The sequence below is a fragment of the Tympanuchus pallidicinctus genome, unplaced genomic scaffold (genome assembly GCF_026119805.1).
Source record: "Tympanuchus pallidicinctus isolate F22 unplaced genomic scaffold, pur_lepc_1.0 scaffold32, whole genome shotgun sequence".
Lineage (NCBI taxonomy): Eukaryota > Metazoa > Chordata > Aves > Galliformes > Phasianidae > Tympanuchus > Tympanuchus pallidicinctus.
This window is the reverse complement of record NW_026294750.1, coordinates 4,154,124-4,177,643: the sequence shown is the minus strand read 5'-3', so window position 1 is coordinate 4,177,643 and position 23,520 is coordinate 4,154,124. Positions and strand designations below refer to the sequence as shown.

Below are 23,520 nucleotides of genomic sequence, written 5' to 3'. Positions count from 1 at the left end.
CTGGGGGGGTCCTGTGCCCCCCATCGAGCCCTCCAAAGTGTGTGGGGGGTGGCGGGGGGTGGGGGGGTTTGCAAGGGAGTTCTCCCTGTTATGGGAAACCCTGTGTGCACGAAGTGGGGGGGGGGGGGGGGGGCAAGGAAAATGGGTGACCCCCCCCCCCCCGCGCGGAAAAACAGGGGAGCCTCAAGGTAAGGAACAGCCCCCAAACAAAAAGGGGGGGGGGGGGCACAGCTCACAGCCGCGTTCTCCTTTAAGACCCCCCTCCCTCAAAGCTCCGTCCCCGGGAAAGGGAGGAGCTGCAGGAGGGGCGGAAGGGGGCGGAAGGGGGGCAGCGTCTGGAGCGCGCGCAGCAATGGCGGTGTTGGGATACTGGGACATCCGAGGGGTGCGTGGGGGGGGGGGGGGCTGCCCTGGGGTCCACGGAGGGATCCCAACCCTGGGGGGGGTCTTTTCTCTATGGGGGGGGGGGTCGCTGGGGGGGGGGGTGCTTGAGGAGTATCGGAATTTATGTGGGTTTTTTTTTTTTTGGCGGGGGGGGAAGGGCTGTTTATTTCTGGGGTCCCATTGGAGGATGGGGGCCATTTGCATCCGCCCCCCCCCCCCCAAAAAAAAAACAATTGCGCCGTGCTTTGAGGGTTTGAGGGGTTGGGGTTGGGGGGGGGGGGGGCGCGAGGTGGTGCAGGTACTGGGGGGATCCCCGAGCCGGGGGGTGCGTACAGCGGGGGCGCATTTCTCACCCCCTCCGTGCCTCCGTGCCCCCACGGGGGGGCTCACTGCTGCCTTTCCCCCCCCTCCCCCCCCCCCCCCAGCTGGCCCACGCCATCCGCCTGCTGCTGGAGCACACCGGGACGCCCTATGAGGACAAACTGTACAGCTGTGGGGAAGGTGAGAGAGGGAGGGGGGTTGGCAGGCGGATCCCCCTCCCGTCCCCCCCACCCCCCCCCCCTCCCACTGCGCTGTTGGAATATGGGGGGGCTCATCCCACTGTGCTTTGGGGGCTTGGGGGAGACAGGGGGGTTCGTCCCCCCACCAGCTCCTCAGAAGCCCCAGCGTTGGGGGGGGGGGGGGAGTTTGTGCCTAAGCCCCCAACAAGAAGGAGCCACCAAGCTGTGGAGGATTCAGGAGATCCAGAGGGAGTGGGGGAGAACCTTCGGACCCCCTTCCCCACGTGGGGGGAGGTGACGGGGGGCTGCTAAGGCCTCATTCCCCCCCTCCAGGAGCCGCTGATGGAGGAGTACAGCATCGCCACGCAGGTGTGGAAGCTGAGCTCCTGCGACATGTGCGAGTTGGCCCGCAACAGCGTCCTCATGAGCGGCTTCTCCCATAAGGTACCGCCACCCCCCCCAGCCGGGGACCCTCCAGGCGGCTGCGGGTTCCCCCCATCCCTCTGCTTCTCTCTGCCCCCAGGTGAAGAGCTACTGGCTGGGCCCCCACTACCTGAAAGAGGGGCCGGAAGGGAACGACATCCGTCGCACCAACGTCCCCGACATCCGCGTCGGGTATCGCTTCGAGACGCTGTGCCAGGAGCTGACGCTCATCACGCAGGCGGTGCAGAGCGCCGAGCTGGAGCCCATCCAGGAGGAGGACGCGCTGGCCGTCACCCCCCCCACCCCCACCCACTGACCCCGGCCCCATTGCCGCCCCCCCGGGGGCTCCGTCCCCCCCCCGCTGCCCCTCTTTTCTTCTGCCTCCTTTCTTCTTTTCGTTGTTGTTGGGGTTTTTTTTTGTATTATTATTATTATTCTTTTTTTTTGGTCGTTTTTTCATCGCTTTTTCCCCTATCTGTGTTACGCCCCGCGGTGGGGGGGGGGTTGGCGTTTTGATGGGGGGGGGTCTTGGTGTCACTTCCTGCACGGTGACACGCTGAGGCCATCATGGGAGGGGACGCAGCCCTACACCCCCCCCCCCCCCCAGCACCCAGCTCTGGGTCCCAGTATTTTTATTAGCCCCTCCCCCCTCCCCTTTTTGCCTCTCCGTCCATTTCTCGCCCAGAGGGGCCCCAACCAACCCCCAACCCGTGCGTTATGGGGGGGCACATCGTGCTGGGGACCGGGGGGGGGGCACAGAGAGCGATGTGGGGCCGCCCATCCCCTGTGCTCCAATTTGAGGCTGTGGGGGGGGGAAGGGGAAGGGGGCTGCTCCCATGGCCGTGTCCCCACGTCCCCCATCCCGTCCTGTGCGCCCCCCCCCCGGAACAACAAAAAAAAAAGGAAAAAAAAAAACAAAGCAAAGCATGGGAAATAAAAGTATTTAAGTAAGAAACGGGGCGCAGTGATTGGGGGACGGGGGGGGAGCGAAGGGCCGGACTCTGCGCGGTGGGGGCGGCTCCGGTGACGCGGGGGGGGATGGGAAGGAGGGGGGGTTTCGCTTTGCTTTGCTGCGCGTGTGGCGGAGCGGGGCGTTCCGTCGGGTCGGTGCGGATCAGCGCTCGGCATGGTGCTCACGTTGGGTTACTGGGACATCCGTGGGGTGAGCCGGGGGGGTCCGGGAGGGGGGAGGTAGATGAGGGTATTTGGGGGAGGGGGGGGACAAAGCGGCGGGATTGGGGGGGGGTAACGAAGCGGCTGTGCCCGCAGTTGGCCCACCCCATCCGCCTGCTGCTGGAGTACACCGAGACCCCCTACCAGGAGCGGCTGTACAGAGATGGGCCAGGTGAGGGGGGGGCACCCCTCGTGAACCCCCTTTTATTTTGGGGGGGGGGCACCCAGCGCTGTTCTCCTGCTCCCCCCCGCCCCTCCGTTCCGCCCCACGGACCTTGCTCCTGGCACAAAGCTCTTGGCACGGCCTGGGGAGGGCAGAGCGGGGGATGAGGCTGCTCCTGCCCCCCCCCCCTTCCCCCCCCCCTCTCAAATATTCCCACCCTGATGCAATCTGGGGGTCCTTCGTGCAGCCCGTGAGTCCGACCCGAGCGATTGGAGCCATGAGAAGGAGAAGCTGGGCCTCGACTTCCCCAATGTGAGCCGTGCTGGGGGGCCGGGGGGGGTGAGGAGGGGAAGTGGGGGGGGCTGCCGTGGCTCTGACCCCCCCATTGCCCCCCCAGCTGCCCTATCTCATCGATGGCAGCACCAAGCTGACCCAGAGCAACGCCATCCTGCGTTACATCGCCCGCAAGCACAACATGTGTGAGTGGGGGGGGGGGGGGGGGTTGTGAGCTGGACGGGGGGGGGATCCGGGGGGGTGGGGGGGAGGTCTGATGCGTTCCCTGTCCCATAGGTGGGGAGACAGAGGTGGAGAAGCAGCACGTGGACATGTTGGAGAACCACCTGATGGATGTGCGCATGGCCTTCGCTCGTCTCTGCTACAACCCTGACTTTGTGAGTGCCCCCCCCAGCCTGGAGGGGGGGGGGGGGAGGGGGGTCAGTCGGTCCCCTCGGGGGTCCCTGAGGCGACTGTCGGATGGAGGGGAGGGGGGGAGATTGGGGAAAAGCTGTGGGGTCTCAGCGCTGGGGTTGGAATCCCATAATGGGGCGTGCAATGGGGGTTTGCCTCCTGCCTGGCCCCATGTGTTGGTAGGGGGGTTTGTGTGGGTCTGAGGGGAGTCTGGGGGGGTCGGGGAGGGTCGGGGGGGGGTCCCACCTCAGCACTGCCCCCATCCCATCATGCAGGAGAAGCTGAAGCCGGCGTACCTGGAGCAGCTGCCAGGGAAACTGCGGGAGCTGTCGCGCTTCCTGGGCTCCCGGCCGTGGTTTGTGGGGGACAAGGTGGGTGCTGGGGGGGGGGGGTGGGAGTTTGGGGGGGGTCCGGAGCTGTGCTGACCCCGCTGCCCCCCCCCCCCAGCTCACCTTCATTGACTTTGTGGCCTATGATGTGCTGGAACGGCTGCGGATGTTCACCCCCGACTGCCCCGAGCTGCAGGGCAACCTGGGGCAGTTCCTGCAGCGCTTTGAGGTCAATGGGGACCCCAAAATCCCTGTCCCCACCTCTGTCCCCAGCCCCGTCCCCATATTATCCTCCTCCATCCTCACCCCTGTCCTCAAATTATCCCCAACCTGTCCTGGACCCCATCCATCCCAACCCATTCCCGTCCCCTGTTCTGTGTCCATCCCCATCCCTGTGCCCGTTCCTGTCCTCAACCTTTGTCCCCATCCATCCCCATCCCTGTCCCCATATTGTCCCCAACCCGTTCTCATCTCTGTCCCCACCTGTCTCCACCCCCATCCCTGCCCCCATCCATCTCCTCACCCCCATTCCCCTCACCCCCCTCCCCCCGTCCCCATCTCTGTCTCCATCCCCATTCCCACCCGTGTCCCAATCTCTCTCCCCATCCATCTTTCCATTCCCATTGCTCTCTTTGTCCCCATCCCTGTCCCCACATTGCCCCCCCCCTTGTCCCCCCCCAGGCCCTGGAGAAGATCTCTGCCTACATGCGCTCGGGGCGCTTTATGAAGACCCCCATCTTCATTCACACGGCGGTGTGGGGCAGCAAGAAGGCGTGAGGGGGATGGGACCCCCCCCAAGTCCCCTCCCCCCCTCGGACCCCATTTCTCTGCAGAATAAAACAGAGAGTCTGCAGTGCAGTGTGTGGGGAGCTGTCATGGGGGGGATGGGGGGCGGGGACATGGGGACAGCTACTGGGGGGGGGTGGAGGGAGAGGCCGTCCTCTGTTCCCCCCTCAGGATAATGGGAAATGGGAGGGGGGGGGGGGGGCGTTATGGGATGTTGGGGCCCCTCTGGGGGGGCTTCTTGTCCTCCCTTCCAGCACAGACACTGCAGCCCCCCAGGAGTGAAGGGAGAAGATGCGCCCCCCCCCCCCCCCTCTGGATAAGGGACCCCCCCGCTCTGTGCACACTGTGGGCCTGGGGGGGTCCTGTGCCCCCCATCGAGCCCTCCAAAGTGTGTGGGGGGTGGCGGGGGGTGGGGGGGTTTGCAAGGGAGTTCTCCCTGTTATGGGAAACCCTGTGTGCACGAAGTGGGGGGGGGGGGGGAGGGGCAAGGAAAATGGGTGACTCCCCCCTCCCCGGAAAGACAGGGGAGCCTCAAGGTAAGGAACAGCCCCCAAACAAAAAGGGGGGGGGGGGGGGCACAGCTCACAGCCGCGTTCTCCTTTAAGACCCCCCTCCCTCAAAGCTCCGTCCCCGGGAAAGGGAGGAGCTCCAGGAGGGGCGGAAGGGGGCGGAAGGGGGGCAGCGTCTGGAGCGCGCGCAGCAATGGCGGTGTTGGGATACTGGGACATCCGAGGGGTGCGTGGGGGGGGGGGGGCTGCCCTGGGGTCCACGGAGGGATCCCAACCCTGGGGGGGGTCTTGTTTATATGGGGGGGGGTCGCTGGGGGGGGGGGGGTGCTTGAGGAGTATCGGAATTTATGTGGTTTTTTTTGGGGGGGGGGAGGGGGGAAGGGCTGTTTATTTCTGGGGTCCCATTGGAGGATGGGGGCCATTTGCATCCGCCCCCCCCCCCCCCAAAACAAACAATTGCGCCGTGCTTTGAGGGTTTGAGGGTTTGGGGTTGGGGGGGCGGGGGGCGCGAGGTGGTGCAGGTACTGGGGGGATCCCCGAGCCGGGGGGGGCGTACAGCGGGGGCGCATTTCTCAACCCCTCCGTGCCCCCACGGGGGGGCTCACTGCTGCCTGTGCTCCCCCCCTCCCCCCCCCCCCCGCAGCTGGCCCACGCCATCCGCCTGCTGCTGGAGCACACCGGGACGCCCTATGAGGACAAACTGTACAGCTGTGGGGAAGGTGAGGGGGGGGGGGGGTTGGCAGGTGGATCCCCCTCCCGTCCCGTCCCGTCCCCCCCCCCCCACTGCGCTGTTGGAATATGGGGGGGCTCATCCCACTGTGCTTTGGGGGCTTGGGGGAGACAGGGGGGTTCGTCCCCCCGCCAGCTCCTCAGAAGCCCCAGAGTTGGGGGGGGGGGGGGGGGGTTTGTGCCTAAGCCCCCAACAAGAAGGAGCCACCAAGTGTGGAGGATTCAGGAGATCCAGAGGGAGTGGGGGAGAACCTTCGGACCCCCTTCCCCACGTGGGGGGAGGTGACGGGGGGCTGCTAAGGCCTCATTCCCCCCCTCCAGGAGCCGCTGATGGAGGAGTACAGCATCGCCACGCAGGTGTGGAAGCTGAGCTCCTGCGACATGTGCGAGTTGGCCCGCAACAGCGTCCTCATGAGCGGCTTCTCCCATAAGGTACCGCCACCCCCCCAGCCGGGGACCCTCCAGGCGGCTGCGGGTTCCCCCCATCCCTCTGCTTCTCTCTGCCCCCAGGTGAAGAGCTACTGGCTGGGCCCCCACTACCTGAAAGAGGGGCCGGAAGGGAACGACATCCGTCGCACCAACGTCCCCGACATCCGCGTCGGGTATCGCTTCGAGACGCTGTGCCAGGAGCTGACGCTCATCACGCAGGCGGTGCAGAGCGCCGAGCTGGAGCCCATCCAGGAGGAGGACGCGCTGGCCGTCACCCCCCCCACCCCCACCCACTGACCCCGGCCCCATTGCCGCCCCCCCGGGGGCTCCGTCCCCCCCCCCGCTGCCCCTCTTTTCTTCTGCCTCCTTTCTTCTTTTCGTTGTTGTTGGGGTTTTTTTTTGTATTATTATTATTATTCTTTTTTTTGGTCGTTTTTTCATCGCTTTTTCCCCTATCTGTGTTACGCCCCACGGTGGGGGGGGGGTTGGCATTGCGATGGGGGGGGGTCTTGGTGTCACTTCCTGCACGGTGACACGCTGAGGCCATCATGGGAGGGGACACAGCCCTACAACCCCCCCCCCCCCCCAGCACCCAGCTCTGGGTCCCAGTATTTTTATTAGCCCCTCCCCCCTCCCCTTTTTGCCTCTCCGTCCATTTCTCGCCCAGAGGGGCCCCAACCAACCCCCAACCCGTGCGTTATGGGGGGGCACATCGTGCTGGGGACCGGGGGGGGGGCACAGAGAGCGATGTGGGGCCGCCCATCCCCTGTGCTCCAATTTGAGGCTGTGGGGGGGGGAAGGGGAAGGGGGCTGCTCCCATGGCCGTGTCCCCACGTCCCCCATCCCGTCCTGTGCGCCCCCCCCCTCCGGAACAACAAAAAAAAAAAAAGGAAAAAAAAAAAAACAAAGCAAAGCATGGGAAATAAAAGTATTTAAGTAAGAAACGGGGCGCAGTGATTGGGGGACGGGGGGGGAGCGAAGGGCCGGACTCTGCGCGGTGGGGGCGGCTCCGGTGACGCGGGGGGGGGGGGTGGGAAGGAGGGCGGTTTTCGCTTTGCTTTGCTGCGCGTGTGGCGGAGCGGGGCGTTCCGTCGGGTCGGTGCGGATCAGCGCTCGGCATGGTGCTCACGTTGGGTTACTGGGACATCCGTGGGGTGAGCCGGGGGGGTCCGGGAGGGGGGAGGTAGATGAGGGTATTTGGGGGAGGGGGGGGACAAAGCGGCGGGATTGGGGGGGGGGTAACGAAGCGGCTGTGCCCGCAGTTGGCCCACCCCATCCGCCTGCTGCTGGAGTACACCGAGACCCCCTACCAGGAGCGGCTGTACAGAGATGGGCCAGGTGAGGGGGGGGCACCCCTCGTGAACCCCCTTTTATTTTGGGGGGGGGGCACCCAGCGCTGTTCTCCTGCTCCCCCCCGCCCCTCCGTTCCGCCCCACGGACCTTGCTCCTGGCACAAAGCTCTTGGCACGGCCTGGGGAGGGGCAAAGCGGGGGATGAGGCTGCTCCTGCCCCCCCCCTTCCCCGCTCCCCCGTTCTCCCCCCCCTCTCAAATATTCCCACCCTGATGCAATCTGGGGGTCCCTCGTGCAGCCCGTGAGTCCGACCCGAGCGATTGGAGCCACGAGAAGGAGAAGCTGGGCCTCGACTTCCCCAATGTGAGCCGTGCTGGGGGGCCGGGGGGGGGGTGAGGAGGGGAAGTGGGGGGGGCTGCCGTGGCTCTGACCCCCCCCATTGCCCCCCCAGCTGCCCTATCTCATCGATGGCAGCACCAAGCTGACCCAGAGCAACGCCATCCTGCGTTACATCGCCCGCAAGCACAACATGTGTGAGTGGGGGGGGGGTTGTGAGCCGGACGGGGGGGGGATCCGGAGGGGGTGGGGGGGAGGTCTGATGCGTTCCCTGTCCCATAGGTGGGGAGACAGAGGTGGAGAAGCAGCACGTGGACATGTTGGAGAACCACCTGATGGATGTGCGCATGGCCTTCGCTCGTCTCTGCTACAACCCTGACTTTGTGAGTGCCCCCCCCAGCCTGGAAGGGGGGGGGGGAGGGGGGTCAGTCGGTCCCCTCGGGGGTCCCTGAGGCGACTGTGGGAAGGAGGGGGGGGGGGGGGGGAGATTGGGGAAAAGCTGTGGGGTCTCAGCGCTGGGGTTGGAATCCCATAATGGGGCGTGCAATGGGGGTTTGCCTCCTGCCTGGCCCCATGTGTTGGTAGGGGGGTTTGTGTGGGTCTGAGGGGAGTGCAATGGGGGGGTCGGGGAGGGTCTGGGGGGGGTCCCACCTCAGCACTGCCCCCATCCCATCATGCAGGAGAAGCTGAAGCCGGCGTACCTGGAGCAGCTGCCAGGGAAACTGCGGGAGCTGTCGCGCTTCCTGGGCTCCCGGCCGTGGTTTGTGGGGGACAAGGTGGGTGCTGGGGGGGGGGGGTGGGAGTTTGGGGGGGGTCCGGAGCTGTGCTGACCCCGCTGCCCCCCCCCCCCAGCTCACCTTCATTGACTTTGTGGCCTATGATGTGCTGGAACGGCTGCGGATGTTCACCCCCGACTGCCCCGAGCTGCAGGGCAACCTGGGGCAGTTCCTGCAGCGCTTTGAGGTCAATGGGGACCCCAAAATCCCTGTCCCCACCTCTGTCCCCAGCCCCGTCCCCATATTATCCTCCTCCATCCTCACCCCTGTCCTCAAATTATCCCCAACCTGTCCTGGACCCCATCCATCCCAACCCATTCCCGTCCCCTGTTCTGTGTCCATCCCCATCCCTGTGCCCGTTCCTGTCCTCAACCTTTGTCCCCATCCATCCCCATCCCTGTCCCCATATTGTCCCCAACCCGTTCTCATCTCTGTCCCCACCTGTCTCCACCCCCATCCCTGCCCCCATCCATCTCCTCACCCCCATTCCCCTCACCCCCCTCCCCCCCGTCCCCATCTCTGTCTCCATCCCCATTCCCACCCCTGTCCCAATCTCTCTCCCCATCCATCTTTCCATTCCCATTGCTCTCTTTGTCCCCATCCCTGTCCCCACATTGCCCCCCCCTTGTCCCCCCCCAGGCCCTGGAGAAGATCTCTGCCTACATGCGCTCGGGGCGCTTTATGAAGACCCCCATCTTCATTCACACGGCGGTGTGGGGCAGCAAGAAGGCGTGAGGGGGATGGGACCCCCCCCAAGTCCCCTCCCCCCCTCGGACCCCATTTCTCTGCAGAATAAAACAGAGAGTCTGCAGTGCAGTGTGTGGGGAGCTGTCATGGGGGGGATGGGGGGCGGGGACATGGGGACAGCTACTGGGGGGGGGTGGAGGGAGAGGCCGTCCTCTGTTCCCCCCTCAGGATAATGGGAAATGGGAGGGGGGGGGGGGGGGCGTTATGGGATGTTGGGGCCCCTCTGGGGGGGCTTCTTGTCCTCCCTTCCAGCACAGACACTGCAGCCCCCCAGGAGTGAAGGGAGAAGATGCGCCCCCCCCCCCCCCTCTGGATAAGGGACCCCCCCCGCTCTGTGCACACTGTGGGCCTGGGGGGGTCCTGTGCCCCCCATCGAGCCCTCCAAAGTGTGTGGGGGGTGGCGGGGGGTGGGGGGGTTTGCAAGGGAGTTCTCCCTGTTATGGGAAACCCTGTGTGCACGAAGTGGGGGGGGGGGGGGGGGGCAAGGAAAATGGGTGACTCCCCCCTCCCCGGAAAGACAGGGGAGCCTCAAGGTAAGGAACAGCCCCCAAACAAAAAGGGGGGGGGGGGGGGCACAGCTCACAGCCGCGTTCTCCTTTAAGACCCCCCTCCCTCAAAGCTCCGTCCCCGGGAAAGGGAGGAGCTCCAGGAGGGGCGGAAGGGGGCGGAAGGGGGGCAGCGTCTGGAGCGCGCGCAGCAATGGCGGTGTTGGGATACTGGGACATCCGAGGGGTGCGTGGGGGGGGGGGGGGGGCTGCCCTGGGGTCCACGGAGGGATCCCAACCCTGGGGGGGGTCTTGTTTATATGGGGGGGGGGTCGCTGGGGGGGGGGGGGTGCTTGAGGAGTATCGGAATTTATGTGGGTTTTTTTTGGGGGGGGGGAGGGGGGAAGGGCTGTTTATTTCTGGGGTCCCATTGGAGGATGGGGGCCATTTGCATCCGCCCCCCCCCCCCCCAAAACAAACAATTGCGCCGTGCTTTGAGGGTTTGAGGGTTTGGGGTTGGGGGGGCGGGGGGCGCGAGGTGGTGCAGGTACTGGGGGGATCCCCGAGCCGGGGGGGGGCGTACAGCGGGGGCGCATTTCTCAACCCCTCCGTGCCCCCACGGGGGGGCTCACTGCTGCCTGTGCTCCCCCCCCCCCCCCCCCCCCCCGCAGCTGGCCCACGCCATCCGCCTGCTGCTGGAGCACACCGGGACGCCCTATGAGGACAAACTGTACAGCTGTGGGGAAGGTGAGAGAGGGGGGGGGGTTGGCAGGTGGATCCCCCTCCCGTCCCGTCCCGTCCCCCCCCCCCCACTGCGCTGTTGGAATATGGGGGGGCTCATCCCACTGTGCTTTGGGGGCTTGGGGGAGACAGGGGGGTTCGTCCCCCCGCCAGCTCCTCAGAAGCCCCAGAGTTGGGGGGGGGGGGGGGTTTGTGCCTAAGCCCCCAACAAGAAGGAGCCACCAAGTGTGGAGGATTCAGGAGATCCAGAGGGAGTGGGGGAGAACCTTCGGACCTCCTTCCCCACGTGGGGGGAGGTGACGGGGGGCTGCTAAGGCCTCATTCCCCCCCTCCAGGAGCCGCTGATGGAGGAGTACAGCATCGCCACGCAGGTGTGGAAGCTGAGCTCCTGCGACATGTGCGAGTTGGCCCGCAACAGCGTCCTCATGAGCGGCTTCTCCCATAAGGTACCGCCACCCCCCCAGCCGGGGACCCTCCAGGCGGCTGCGGGTTCCCCCCATCCCTCTGCTTCTCTCTGCCCCCAGGTGAAGAGCTACTGGCTGGGCCCCCACTACCTGAAAGAGGGGCCGGAAGGGAACGACATCCGTCGCACCAACGTCCCCGACATCCGCGTCGGGTATCGCTTCGAGACGCTGTGCCAGGAGCTGACGCTCATCACGCAGGCGGTGCAGAGCGCCGAGCTGGAGCCCATCCAGGAGGAGGACGCGCTGGCCGTCACCCCCCCCCACCCCCACCCACTGACCCCGGCCCCATTGCCGCCCCCCCGGGGGCTCCGTCCCCCCCCCCGCTGCCCCTCTTTTCTTCTGCCTCCTTTCTTCTTTTCGTTGTTGTTTGGGTTTTTTTTTGTATTATTATTATTCTTTTTTTTTGGTCGTTTTTTCATCGCTTTTTCCCCTATCTGTGTTACGCCCCACGGTGGGGGGGGGTTGGCATTGCGATGGGGGGGGGGTCCTGGTGTCACTTCCTGCACGGTGACACGCTGAGGCCATCATGGGAGGGGACGCAGCCCTACACCCCCCCCCGCCCAGCACCCAGCACCCAGCTCTGGGTCCCAGTATTTTTATTAGCCCCTCCCCCCTCCCCTTTTTGCCTCTCCGTCCATTTCTCGCCCAGAGGGGCCCCAACCAACCCCCAACCCGTGCGTTATGGGGGGGCACATCGTGCTGGGGACCGGGGGGGGGGCACAGAGAGCGATGTGGGGCCGCCCATCCCCTGTGCTCCAATTTGAGGCTGTGGGGGGGGAAGGGGGCTGCTCCCATGGCCGTGTCCCCACGTCCCCCATCCCGTCCTGTGCGCCCCCCCCCTCCGGAACAACAACAACAAAAAAAAGGAAAAAAAAAAAAGCAAAGCAAAGCATGGGAAATAAAAGTATTTAAGTAAGAAACGGGGCGCAGTGATTGGGGGACGGGGGGGGAGCGAAGGGCCGGACTCTGCGCGGTGGGGGCGGCTCCGGTGACGCGGGGGGGGTGGGAAGGAGGGCGGTTTTCGCTTTGCTTTGCTGCGCGTGTGGCGGAGCGGGGCGTTCCGTCGGGTCGGTGCGGATCAGCGCTCGGCATGGTGCTCACGTTGGGTTACTGGGACATCCGTGGGGTGAGCCGGGGGGGTCCGGGGGGGGGGAGGTAGATGAGGGTGGTGGGGGTATTTGGGAGAGGGGGGGACAAAGCGGCGGGATGGGGGGGGGGTAACGAAGCGGCTGTGCCCGCAGTTGGCCAACCCCATCCGCCTGCTGCTGGAGTACACCGAGACCCCCTACCAGGAGCGGCTGTACAGAGATGGGCCAGGTGAGGGGGGGGGCACCCCTCGTGAACCCCCTTTTTTTTTTTTGGGGGGGGGGGGGGGGGGCACCCAGCGCTGTTCTCCTGCTCCCCCCCGCCCTTCCGTTCCGCCCCACGGACCTTGCTCCTGGCACAAAGCTCTTGGCACAGCCTGGGGAGGGCAGGGCAGGGCGGGGGGGCTCCTCCTGCCCCCCCCCCCCCTTCCCTTTCCCCGCTCCCCCGTTCTCCCCCCCCTCTCAAATATTCCCACCCTGATGCAATCTGGGGGTCCCTCGTGCAGCCCGTGAGTCCGACCCGAGCGATTGGAGCCACGAGAAGGAGAAGCTGGGCCTCGACTTCCCCAATGTGAGCCGTGCTGGGGGGCCGGGGGGGGGGTGAGGAGGGGAAGTGGGGGGGGCTGCCGTGGCTCTGACCCCCCCCATTGCCCCCCCAGCTGCCCTATCTCATCGATGGCAGCACCAAGCTGACCCAGAGCAACGCCATCCTGCGTTACATCGCCCGCAAGCACAACATGTGTGAGTGGGGGGGGGTTGTGAGCCGGACGGGGGGGGGGATCCGGGGGGGGTGGGGGGGAGGTCTGATGCGTTCCCTGTCCCATAGGTGGGGAGACAGAGGTGGAGAAGCAGCACGTGGACATGTTGGAGAACCACCTGATGGATGCGCGCATCGCCTTCGCTCGTCTGTGCTACAACCCTGACTTTGTGAGTGCCCCCCCCAGCCTGGAGGGGGGGGGGGGGAGATTGGGGAAAAGCTGTGGGGTCTCAGCGCTGGGGTTGGAATCCCATAGTGGGGCGTGCAATGGGGGTTTGCCTCCTGCCTGGCCCCATGTGTTGGTAGGGGGGTTTGTGTGGGTCTGGGGGGTGCAATGGGGGCGTCTGGGGGGGGTCCCACCTCAGCACTGCCCCCATCCCATCATGCAGGAGAAGCTGAAGCCGGCGTACCTGGAGCAGCTGCCAGGGAAACTGCGGGAGCTGTCGCGCTTCCTGGGCTCCCGGCCGTGGTTTGTGGGGGACAAGGTGGGTGCTGGGGGGGGGGGGGTGGGAGTTTGGGGGGGGTCCGGAGCTGTGCTGACCCCGCTGCCCCCCCCCTCAGCTCACCTTCATTGACTTTGTGGCCTATGATATGCTGGAACTGCTGCGGATGTTCACCCCTGACTGCCCCGAGCTGCAGGGCAACCTGGGGCAGTTCATGCAGCGCTTTGAGGTCAGTGGGGACCCCAAAATCCCTGTCCCCACCTCTGTCCCCAACCCCGTCCCCATATTATCCTCCCCCATCCTCACCCCTGTCTTCAAATTATCCCCAACCTGTCCTGGACCCCATCCATCCCAACCCATTCCCGTCCCCTGTTCTGTGTCCATCCCCATCCCTGTGCCCGTTCCTGTCCTCAACCTTTGTCCCCATCCATCCCCATCCCTGTCCCCATATTGTCCCCAACCCGTTCTCATCTCTGTCCCCACCTGTCTCCACCCCCATCCCTGCCCCCATCCATCTCTCCATCCCCTTGTCCCCTCATTGTCCCCATCCCTGTCCCCTCATTGTCCTCAATCCCATATCCTTCCCCTCTCCCCTTCCTGCCCCCATCCATCTCTCCACCCCCATTCCCCTCACCCCCCTCCCCCCGTCCCCATCTCTGTCTCCATCCCCATTCCCACCCGTGTCCCAATCTCTCTCCCTATCCATCTTTCCATTCCCATTGTTCTCTTTGTCCCCATCCCTGTCCCCGCTCCGTCCCCACATTGCCCCCCCCCTTGTCCCCCTCCAGGCCCTGGAGAAGATCTCTGCCTACTTGCGCTCGAAGCGCTTTATGAAGACCCCCATCTTCATTCACACGGCGGTGTGGGGCAGCAAGAAGGCGTGAGGGGGATGAAACCCCCCCCAAGTCGTCCCCCCCTCAAGTCGTCCCCCCCCAAGTTGTCCCCTCCCAAGTCCCCCCCCCCCCTCGGACCCCATTTCTCTGCAGAATAAAACAGAGAGTCTGCAGTGCAGTGTGTGGGGAGTTGTCATGGGGGGGGTGGGGGGGGGGGGACATGGGGACAGCTACTGGGGGGGGTGGAGGGGAGAGAGGCCGTCCTCTGTTCCCCCCCTCAGGATAATGGGAAATGGGAGGTGGGGGGGGGGGGCGTTATGGGATGTTGGAGCCCCTCTGTGGGGGCTTCTTGTCCTCCCTTCCAGCACAGACACTGCAGCCCCCCAGGAGTGAAGGGAGAAGATGCGCCCCCCCCCCCTCTGGATAAGGACCCCCCCCCTCTGTGCACACTGTGGGCCTGGGGGGGGTCCTGTGCCCCCCATCGAGCCCTCCAAAGTGTGTGGGGGGGTGGCGGGGGGGTGGGGGGGTTTGCAAGGGAGTTCTCCCTGTTATGGGAAACCCTGTGTGCACGAAGTGTGGGGGGGGGGGGGGGGGCAAGGAAAATGGGTGACCCCCCCCCCCCCCGCGCGGAAAAACAGGGGAGCCTCAAGGTAAGGAACAGCCCCCAAACAAAAAGGGGGGGGGGGGGGCACAGCTCACAGCCGCGTTCTCCTTTAAGACCCCCCTCCCTCAAAGCTCCGTCCCCCGGGAAAGGGAGGAGCTGCAGGAGGGGCGGAAGGGGGCGGAAGGGGGGCAGCGTCTGGAGCGCGCGCAGCAATGGCGGTGTTGGGATACTGGGACATCCGAGGGGTGCGTGGGGGGGGGGGGGGGCTGCCCTGGGGTCCACGGAGGGATCCCAACCCTGGGGGGGGGTCTTTTCTCTATGGGGGGGGGAGTGGCTGGGGGGGGGGGGGTTGCTTGAGGAGTATCGGAATTTATGTGGGTTTTTTTTTTTTTTGGGGGGGGGAAGGGCTGTTTATTTCTGGGGTCCCATTGGAGGATGGGGGCCATTTGCATCCGCCCCCCCCCAAAAAAAAAAAACAATTGCGCCGTGCTTTGAGGGTTTGAGGGGTTGGGGTTGGGGGGGGGGGCGGCCGAGGTGGTGCAGGTACTGGGGGGATCCCCGAGCCGGGGGGGGCGTACAGGGGGGGTCCCAACCCTGGGGGGGGGGGGGGCTCGCGCTTCCTTTCTATATGGGGAGGAGGGTTACTGATTTTGGGAGGATTTTACCCCCCCCCTCGCAGTGGCAGCGCTCTTTGCCCCCCCCCCCCCCCCCTCCCATCCCCCCCCGCGGCCACGTGCGCTCCCGTGGGAGGCGGAGCACGGAACGCACGGAGCTGGGGGGGGGGGGGGGAGCGCATTTCTCACCCCCCTCCGTGCCTCCGTGCCCCCACGGGGGGGCTCACTGCTGCCTTTCCCCCCCCCTCCAGCTGGCCCACGCCATCCGCCTGCTGCTGGAGCACACCGGGACGCCCTATGAGGACAAACTGTACAGCTGTGGGGAAGGTGAGAGAGGGAGGGGGGTTGGCAGGCGGACCCCCCCCCCCGTGCCCCCCCTCCCACTGCGCTGTTGGGATATGGGGGGGCTCATCCCACTGTGCTTTGGGGGCTTGGGGGAGACAGGGGGGTTCGTCCCCCCGCCAGCTCCTCAGAAGCCCCAGAGTTGGGGGGGGGGGGAGTTTGTGCCTAAGCCCCCCCAGCTTGGGGGGAGGAAGGGGGGGGGGCATGATGGCATTCCCCTTTTTGTCCCCGCAGCCCCCGACTACGACAAGAGCCAATGGATCAATGAGAAGGAGAAGCTGGGGCTGGACTTCCCAAATGTATGGGGGGGGGGGGGAGCACCTCCACATCACCCCTGTACCTCAGTGTCCCCCATTTCTGTGTCCCCCCCCCAGTGTCCCACGGTGTCCCCCCCCCCCACCCCTTCACGTCCCTTTGCCCCGCTGCCCCCCCTGCCCCATCCTTTGCCCCCCCATCCTGATGTCGCCATGCCTTAGTGCCCCCCCCCCCAGCACCCAGATGTCCCCTCCACTCCCACATCCCTTTGTCCTGCTGTGCCCCCCCCCCTTTTATGCCCGATGTCCCCAAGCCCCCCCTTGTCCCCCCCCAGCTCCCCTACTTCATCGACGGCGACGTCAAACTGACCCAAAGCAACGCCATCCTGCGCTACATCGCCCGCAAGCACAACATGTGTGAGTGCCAAGGGGGGGGGGCAACCCAAAATGGGGGGAGGGGGGGGGGTCAGACCCTGGATTTCTTGGGGGGGGGGGGTCCTGGTGCCACCATCCACGCGCAGGTGGGGACACGGAGGAGGAGCGGCAGCGCGTGGATGTGCTGGAGAACCAGGTGATGGATTTCCGCATGAGCCTGGTGATGGTCTGCTACAGCCCTGACTTTGTGAGTGCCCCCATTCCTGGGGGGGGGGGGGGGCACAGGGCCCCCTTGTGGGGCAGCGTTGTCCCCTGCTGCCACCTGCTTTGACTCTGTGTCCCCCCCCCTCCTCCAGGAGAAGCTGAAGCTGGGATACTTGGAGCAGCTGCCGGGCAAACTGCGGCTCTTCTCCACCTTCCTGGGGGACAGAAAGTGGTTTGCAGGGGAAAAGGTGCGACCCCCCACCCACCCGGGGGGGGCACACAGGGGTGTCCCCCGTGTCCTCACTGTTTTTGTTTCCCTCCCCCCCCCCCTCACAGCTCACCTTTGTGGATTTCCTCATGTTTGATGTGTTGGATCAAAACTGCATCTTCGCTCCTCGGTGCCTGGAGCCCTACAGCAACCTGCGTGCTTTCATGGAGCGCTTTGGGGTCAGCGTGATGGGGGGAGGGGGGGGGGAGGGAGGGGGTGGCATCTGAGGGGTCTGGGGGGGGGGGAGGGGGTGGTGATGTGCCCCCCCCCCCCCCCCCCATCACCCCTTTATGTCCCATAGGCACTGGAAAAGGTGGCGGCGTACCTGAAGTCCAGCCGCTTCCAGAAGATGCCCATCAACAACAAGATGGCCAAATGGGGGGGCAAGAAGGAGTAAGGGGGGGTCCTACCCCCCCCCAACCCTGCGGTGGGGAGACTCCCCCCCCCCCAGCCTCAATAAAAGGAGGAGGTACAGCACTGTGTGCCTCACTGTGTGCCATGGGGTGGGGGGTGCCAGGCGCAGCCCCCCAGTCTGTGGGTGGGATGGGGTTGGGGTCCCCCCCTCCATGTCCCCCACTCCCGGGGGGGGGGGGGTCAGTAGCCATTCCCACCCACTAACAATGCAGTGCTGGGGGGGGGGATGGGGGGGGTGCCCCATGGCAGGGTGCTGGAGGAGGAAGGGGGAGGGGGAGTGGGACCCCCCCCCAGCCCTCCCTATTTCCACACAGAGCCGCTGTCGCTGCTATCAGTGCCTTTATTTTACACCTCTTTTGCCCCCCCCCCACCAAGGATGTGCGCATCTCCCTGGGGGCCCCCAAGTGCCCCCCCCCCCCCCCCCCCCCCAGCAGCGCCGCTCCACCAGTGGCTGTGGGTGGGACAGGCGCTGCAAGGAAGGGGGCAGTGGGGGGGGGGGTCTTCCTTTCTGCCTCCCCCCTCCCTGTCCTGCAGGGCTGCCCCCCCCACAGAGAAGGGGGGAGGGTGAGGGGGGGGTTGCATTACGCTGCATCGGCGCTGTCAGTCCCTGGGGTCCATCTGCAGGTGGGGGAGGGGGGACACAAAGTGAGGTGATGGCTCGCCCCTCATCACCCCGCCACCATGAAAGCCCCCCCCAGTGGGGGGGTGGAGGGGGGGGGTCACAGACGCACCCCCAGCGAGGAGCGGATGGGGGACAGTTTGAAGAGGACCCTCCTCCACTCCTCGGGACAAACGGCGCGCAGCTCCGCCGCCGTCATCTGCAGCAGCTGCTGCCCCCTCAGCACCCCCAGGCAGCGCACGGTGCTGCGGGATGGGGGGGCTGTGAGACGGGGGGGGGGGAGAGGGGGGCGCTTTTTTGGGAGGGGGGGGGGGAAGATTGGGGGGCTCGTGGAGCAACGCACAGCGGAGCGAAGCCTTTGTCCTTCAGCCACGCCGTCACCTCCGCTGGCGAGGATCCCATGTGCAGCGAGGGGGGGCTGCCCTGGGGGGGGGGATGTAGAGAGGTGAGGAGGTGCTGCCCCCCCCCCAGAGCCACCCTGGGCTGTGATATGGGGCGGGGGGGGAGGGGGGGGGGGGGCACACCTGGCTGTCGTCCTCGTGCCCCACGGGCTCCAGGATGTTGCTGGGGACGTAGCCCTCCTCCCCCCTCCGGCTCCGCACCAACCACCACTTCTTCTGCTGGTCCAGCACCTTTTGTGGGGGGGGGGAGAAGGGGGGGGGGGCAAAGGGCAGCACCCGGTACATGGAGGGGGGTCCCCATCCCCCCCCCCCCAACGTGCTGTACCTGCAGGGTGTCCCCCATCCTGACGCTCAGCTCCTGTGGGTTCCTGCTCTGGAATTCATACAGCGCCCGCACCACCGTGGGGGGTTGGAGGGGGGGTCTGTGGGGGGGGGGGAGTTGGGGGGGGCAGCGGTGAGTGGGTTCTGCCATCCCAACTGGGTGGGGGGGGGGGATGGGGGGGTCGGGGTGCACTCACTGCTGCCGCCCAGGATCTCTGTGTGCAGGGGTGTCCCCAGACAGCATCTGTGGGGGGAAGAGCGGAGGGTGGGGGGAAACTGAGGCACGTGGCTGTGCCCCCCCCCACAGACCCCCCCTCCCTGCCCCATACCGGCTGGTTATCTGCAGTCAGCATGGGGGGGGGGCAGCCAGCCATCAGAGAACTTGGGGATGTAGGGGGGGCACCTCCTCACCATTGGGGTACTGCGCCCTGCGGGGGGGGGGGGGGGGGGGTTGGGATTAAATTGGGGTTGGGATTGGTTGAGTTGAGGTTGGGTTCGAGTTGGGGTTGGGATTGGGGTTGGTTGGGTTGAGTTGAGCTTGAGGTGGGGTTGGAGTGATTTTGGGGTTGAGTTGGGGTTCGGTTGGGGTTGTAGTTCGGTTGGGTTGGGGTTGAAGTTGGGGTTGGGTTGGGTTGTGTTGGAACTGAGGTGGGGTTGAATTTAGTTGGGTTGGGGTTGGGTTGGAATTAAATTGGGGTTGGGTTTGGTTGGGTTCAGTTGAGGTTGGGTTGGAGTTGAGGTGGGGTTGGGATTGGGGGTGATTGGGTTGAGTTGAGGTTGAGGTGGGCTTGGAGTGATATTGGGGTTGGGTTGGAGTTGAGTTGGGTTGTTTTGGGGTTGAAGTTGGGATTGGTTTGGGGTTGGGATTGAGTTGGGGTTGGGTTGTGTTGGAGTTGAGGTGGGGTTGAATTTGGTTGGGATTGGGGTTGGTTGGGTTGAGTTGAGGTTGAGGTGGGGTTGGGGTTGGGTTGGGGTTGGGGTTGGGTTGGGGTTCAGTTGGGTTGTTTTGGGGCTGAAGTTGGGACTGAGTTGGGGTTGGGTTGAAGTTGGGTTTTGTTGAGATTGAGGTGGGGTTGGAATGGTTTTGGGGTCGAGTTGAGGTTGGGTTGGGGTTCAGTTGAGTTGTGTTGGGGTTGAAGTTGGAGTTGGTTTGGGGTTGGGTTGGGTTGAGGTTGGATTGGGTTGGAGTTGAGGTGGGGTTGAATTTGGTTGGGATTGGGGTTGGGTTGGGGTTGGGGTTGGAGTGATTTTGGGGTTGGGATTGGGTTGGTTTGGGGTTGGGCTGAGTTGGGTTGGGGTTGTGGTTCGGTTGGGTTGGGGTTGAGTTTGGTTGGGTTAAAGCTAGGATTGGGTTGGATTGGGGTTCGGGTTGGGTTAGGATGAAGGTTAAGGTTAGGTGGGGCGATCTGCACTGGGTGCCCCATTGGGACTTTAGGGCCCCCCACCGGCTCCTGTTCCAGGCCGGGCCCAAACTCTTCCAGGTGCGGTGCTGGTCAGGCAGGAGGATCCCATCCAGCAGCTGCAGCGCCTTGGGGAGCAGCAGGGGGGTCTCCACCTCCTCAGCCAGGTGGGGATGGGGGCACTCCTCCAGGACCTGCTTTTGGGGGGGGGGGTTCAAGTTCTCTATGGCCACCCCCAGAGGTTGGGGGTGGGTTTGTGGGGGTCCCCAGGGCGCTCACGAAGGTCAGGGTCTGGAAGATGAGATCCAGCAGTTCGGGTCCGGAGGGGCTCTGGATGTGCTGCCAGTTGTACGCCTGGGGGGGGGGGAAGAACAGGGTGGTCCCATGCAGCCCCCCTCCCCACACTGCCTGGCCCCCCTCTATGGCTGTGTGTGGGGTGAGGGCTCTGTGGGCGGGTAGGAGGGCTGTGTGCCCATAGGGTTTTGAGGGGGGGGGTCTCTGTGCTCCCCCCCCTCCAGACCTACCAGGAGGTTGAAGGCGTATTTCACCTTCTGGAAGAAGTCCACAAACTCTGCCTTGGAGGGGAGATCTGGGGGGGGGCAGATAGAAGCAGTGGCACTGAGGCGGCCCCCAGACCCCCATCACACCCTGAGCAGTGCCCCCCCCCCCCCCCCCCCTCCCCACCTTTCTTCTTCTTCTTCTTCTTCTTCTTCTTTGGGGTCTTGGTGCTCCCAGCGTCGCCCCGCAGCAGCCCCACAAAAAGGTCCATATCTCCCAGCACGTGATTGAGGACCAACTGCAGGAACAGGGGGGTGACGGGGGGCTTGGAGGGGGGGGGCAGGGATGGGGGGACCTCGTGTGGGGTGGGGGGCAGAAGGGGGGGGGGGGGGTTACTCACCACGTCACGTTCGGGGTCTGACATGGTCTCTCCATTGGGGCCCATCCACTTGTTCTGCTCCGCTCCTATAGGGGAGGTGGGATGCTGCCTGTGGGATGCACAGCGCCCCCCCCCACCCAACCCCAACCCCACGGACCCCCACCCCCCCCCCACCCCATGGCTCACCATAGGCTGAAAGGGGTTTGTGTTGGACGGGGGGCAGCGATGGGGGCCTGCTGTGCTCTGCCCAAGGCTCCGGAGCTCTGTAGGATGCTGGGACGTATGGGGGATCGGGGGGCATCTCTGGGATACTCCTGGGTGGGGGGGGGCACAGGGAGGGGTGGTGGGTGTGGGGTGTGGAGGGGGTGGGGGGTAGGAAGGGGGGGGGTCTGGGCCCGTAGATGGGATGGGAAGGGGGATGGGAGCTCAGGGATGGGGGTAAAACCCAATGGGTTTAGGGGTGTCCCTAAAGGTATGGGTTGTGGGGCTCAGTGCCCATGGATGGGGGGGCAGATGGGGTTGGATGGGGGATGGGGGGGAGGGGGGGACCGATGGGGGACGGATGGGAAGCGGGGGGGGGGGGGGGGGATGGATGGGAATGGATGGGGGGCGATGGGGATGGATTGGGGGGCATGGATGGATGGGGGGCAAATAGGGGCAGATGGGGCAGCAGCCAGCGCCACCAGCAGGCAGGGGGGCTCAGATCCCACAGGGGGTGACCGTTTGGGACAGGCAGTGACCCCCCCAGAGGGGGGAGCCCCGTGCCCCCCCCCCCCCCATACCCGTACTGCCGCTGCTCCTCCTTGCACTGCCGCACCAACTTCTCCAGGCTGCTCTTCAGCATCCCGGCCTGAAAGACCCCACAGCCCCATAACCCACAGCCCCATAACCCCGTACCCCTATAACCCATCGGCCCTATGCGTTCCCCAACCCCCCCAGCTGCCCCCCAACCCCCTCTCACCCCAATGTGGTGGCATTGGAAGAGCAGCACGCTGGTCCCCCCCCGGCCCCTTTCCTGCACGCTGATGGCCAGAACCGAATCGTAGCTGCCCACATCTGGAGCGACCAAACAGTCCTGGATGCTGCTCAGTGGGAACGAGTCCAGGTCCTCCTATGGGGCAGGGGGGGGTTTGTGGGGTTTATGGGGGGTTATGGGGTGGATGGGGTTACGGGGAGCGTGGGGTTGTATTGGGGTGCACGGGGTTATGGGGGTTGTGAGGTTGTGGGGAGGTGGGTTGTGGGGTGGATGGGGTTATAGGATGGGGGTTATGGGGTTTGGGGGTTGTGGGGTATGGGATGATGGGGTGTGTGGGGTTATAGGAGTGCATGGGGTTATGAGGTGTGGGATTATGGGATATAGGGGGTCGTAGGGTGAGGGGCTTATAGGGGGGTTCTGGGGAATGGGGTTATGGCATGGGGGTTATGGGGAGCGGGATTGCAGGGTCTGGGTTCTGGGGTCGGGGATTATGAGGTGGGGTCTCATGTGGTGTGCGAGGTTATAAGGTGTGGGATTATGGGGTGTGGGCTATAGGGGGGGCGCAAAGGTTGTGTGGGTTGAGCTTCAGGGGCGCAAAGTGGGATGGGAGGGCTGCAGGGATGGGGCTTAGGGGGTGTGAAGTTATAGGGGGGCGAAGTCATAGGGGGGCGAAGTTATAGGGGTGAATGGGAGCGGGGAGAGCAAGAGGGCCTGAAGGGCTCATGGGGCGATCAGAACACATGGGGGTGGGTGCTGGGGGGTGGAAGGGGGGGCTGTGGGTCTGGGGGTCACCACGGGGTACCCTGCTCTCCACGTCGCTCAGCAGCAGGTCCTGATCCCGGACCCCCAGGAGGAGATCCTGACTCCAAATCTTCCCCTGCGCCTCCAAATCCCGCAGCCGCCCCACGCAATCCTCCACGCTGCGCAGCTCCCGCTCCAGGCGTAGGGTCACCAGGTGCTGGGGGGAAGAGAGGGGGGACACCCAGGGGGGTGGTTATGGGGCGTAAAGGGGTGCGAGGTGCCCCACAACCGGGTGGCACCCAGGGGGGGCTCCTACCTCCACGGGGTGCTGGAAGTCGCTTTGGGGTTTGAGCAGCGTCTGCCCGTAATCCTTGCGCTGATCTGTGGGGCCACGGGGTGGGGGGTCAGGGGTGGGGGGATGGAGAGGGGGGGGGCGGGCTGTGTGGGGCGGCCCCATACTCACTGTAGATGCTTTTGGCGCTGGGACGGGCGAAGCTGGTGGGGCCGTGGGGGCTGTCTTCATATTCACTGCTGTGCGGATGGACAGATGGACAGATGGACGGACGGACGGATGGGTGGATGGATGGATGGATGGATGGATGGATGGATGGATGGATGGATGGATGGATGGATGGATGGACAGATGGACAAGCAGTGAGTCCGGCGGTGCCGCCATCTCTGCGCCCCATAGCACAGCGCCGTGGGGTGTGGGGAACTCACCGGGATGAGGGTCCGCTCCAGTAGGCAAAGGGGTCTCCCATCCTCACTGCACCGATGCTGGCGGCTGCCCGGGGGGGGGGGGCACAGAGTGTTGACCCCATGCGGGGTCCCCAGTGTGGTACCCAGGGGGTCCCCGCAGCGCCGCGTGTCCCCCCACGCGTGTCCCCATCCCACCGATAAGCTGTGACCCCCCAAGTCGCTCAGCACCCCCCCGTCGCCTCCCCCCGGCCCACGGCTCACCCTGCGCAGCCCCCCCAGCTCCGGAGCCGCTCTGCGGGGCTGTGGCACAGGACAGAACCGGGGTGTGACGTTGGCACCG

At 65.5% G+C, this 23,520-nt stretch overlaps 4 protein-coding genes across 14 annotated transcripts; 3 read left to right on the top strand and 1 right to left on the bottom strand.

Moving 5' to 3' along the window:
- Positions 1-285: 285 nt before the first annotated feature.
- LOC128088053 (glutathione S-transferase Mu 3-like) lies at positions 286-17,169 on the top strand. Of its 9 annotated transcripts, none has more exons than XM_052698159.1 (8): positions 286-385; positions 15,541-15,616; positions 15,866-15,930; positions 16,221-16,302; positions 16,407-16,507; positions 16,617-16,712; positions 16,801-16,911; positions 17,034-17,169. In XM_052698159.1, the coding sequence occupies exons 1-8, from the start codon at positions 353-355 to the stop codon at positions 17,127-17,129; spliced, it is 660 nt and encodes a 219-aa protein (XP_052554119.1). In that variant the 5' UTR covers positions 286-352; the 3' UTR covers positions 17,130-17,169. The 9 variants fall into 9 exon arrangements, with proteins under 9 accessions (XP_052554119.1, XP_052554120.1, XP_052554121.1 ...); XM_052698160.1 differs by lacking the exon at positions 15,541-15,616 and adding an exon at positions 10,420-10,495; XM_052698161.1 differs by lacking the exon at positions 15,541-15,616 and adding an exon at positions 5,598-5,673.
- LOC128088054 (glutathione S-transferase 2) lies at positions 2,402-4,481 on the top strand. The gene is made up of 8 exons (XM_052698169.1): positions 2,402-2,469; positions 2,577-2,652; positions 2,891-2,955; positions 3,041-3,122; positions 3,214-3,314; positions 3,606-3,701; positions 3,778-3,888; positions 4,341-4,481. Exons 1-8 carry the CDS (start codon positions 2,434-2,436, stop codon positions 4,434-4,436), a joined length of 663 nt encoding a protein of 220 aa, XP_052554129.1. The 5' UTR covers positions 2,402-2,433; the 3' UTR covers positions 4,437-4,481.
- On the top strand, positions 7,199-14,133 carry LOC128088056 (glutathione S-transferase 2). 3 transcript variants are annotated; one of them, XM_052698171.1, is made up of 8 exons: positions 7,199-7,266; positions 7,375-7,450; positions 7,703-7,767; positions 7,856-7,937; positions 8,023-8,123; positions 8,421-8,516; positions 8,593-8,703; positions 9,156-9,297. In XM_052698171.1, the coding sequence occupies exons 1-8, from the start codon at positions 7,231-7,233 to the stop codon at positions 9,249-9,251; spliced, it is 663 nt and encodes a 220-aa protein (XP_052554131.1). In that variant the 5' UTR covers positions 7,199-7,230; the 3' UTR covers positions 9,252-9,297. The 3 variants fall into 3 exon arrangements, with proteins under 3 accessions (XP_052554131.1, XP_052554132.1, XP_052554134.1); XM_052698172.1 differs by lacking the exon at positions 9,156-9,297 and adding an exon at positions 14,027-14,133 and having other exon boundaries at positions 7,204-7,266; XM_052698174.1 differs by lacking the exons at positions 7,199-7,266; positions 7,375-7,450; positions 7,703-7,767; ... (3 more) ...; positions 8,593-8,703; positions 9,156-9,297 and adding exons at positions 12,012-12,079; positions 12,195-12,270; positions 12,545-12,609; ... (3 more) ...; positions 13,357-13,467; positions 14,027-14,133.
- A 415-nt stretch (positions 17,170-17,584) lies between the features above and the next one.
- EPS8L3 (EPS8 like 3) lies at positions 17,585-23,516 on the bottom strand. Its single transcript, XM_052698481.1, is given in 22 exon segments — positions 17,585-17,764; positions 17,878-18,010; positions 18,109-18,188; positions 18,290-18,397; positions 18,492-18,631; positions 18,685-18,700; positions 18,817-18,849; positions 18,851-18,886; positions 18,888-18,915; positions 19,933-20,081; positions 20,167-20,241; positions 20,412-20,476; positions 20,572-20,683; positions 20,786-20,850; positions 20,951-21,078; positions 21,547-21,614; positions 21,726-21,875; positions 22,543-22,698; positions 22,798-22,862; positions 22,945-23,012; positions 23,202-23,271; positions 23,457-23,516. Coding segments are annotated over 21 exon segments (1,734 nt in total). The 5' UTR covers positions 23,243-23,271; positions 23,457-23,516; the 3' UTR covers positions 17,585-17,746.
- Positions 23,517-23,520: the final 4 nt, after the last annotated feature.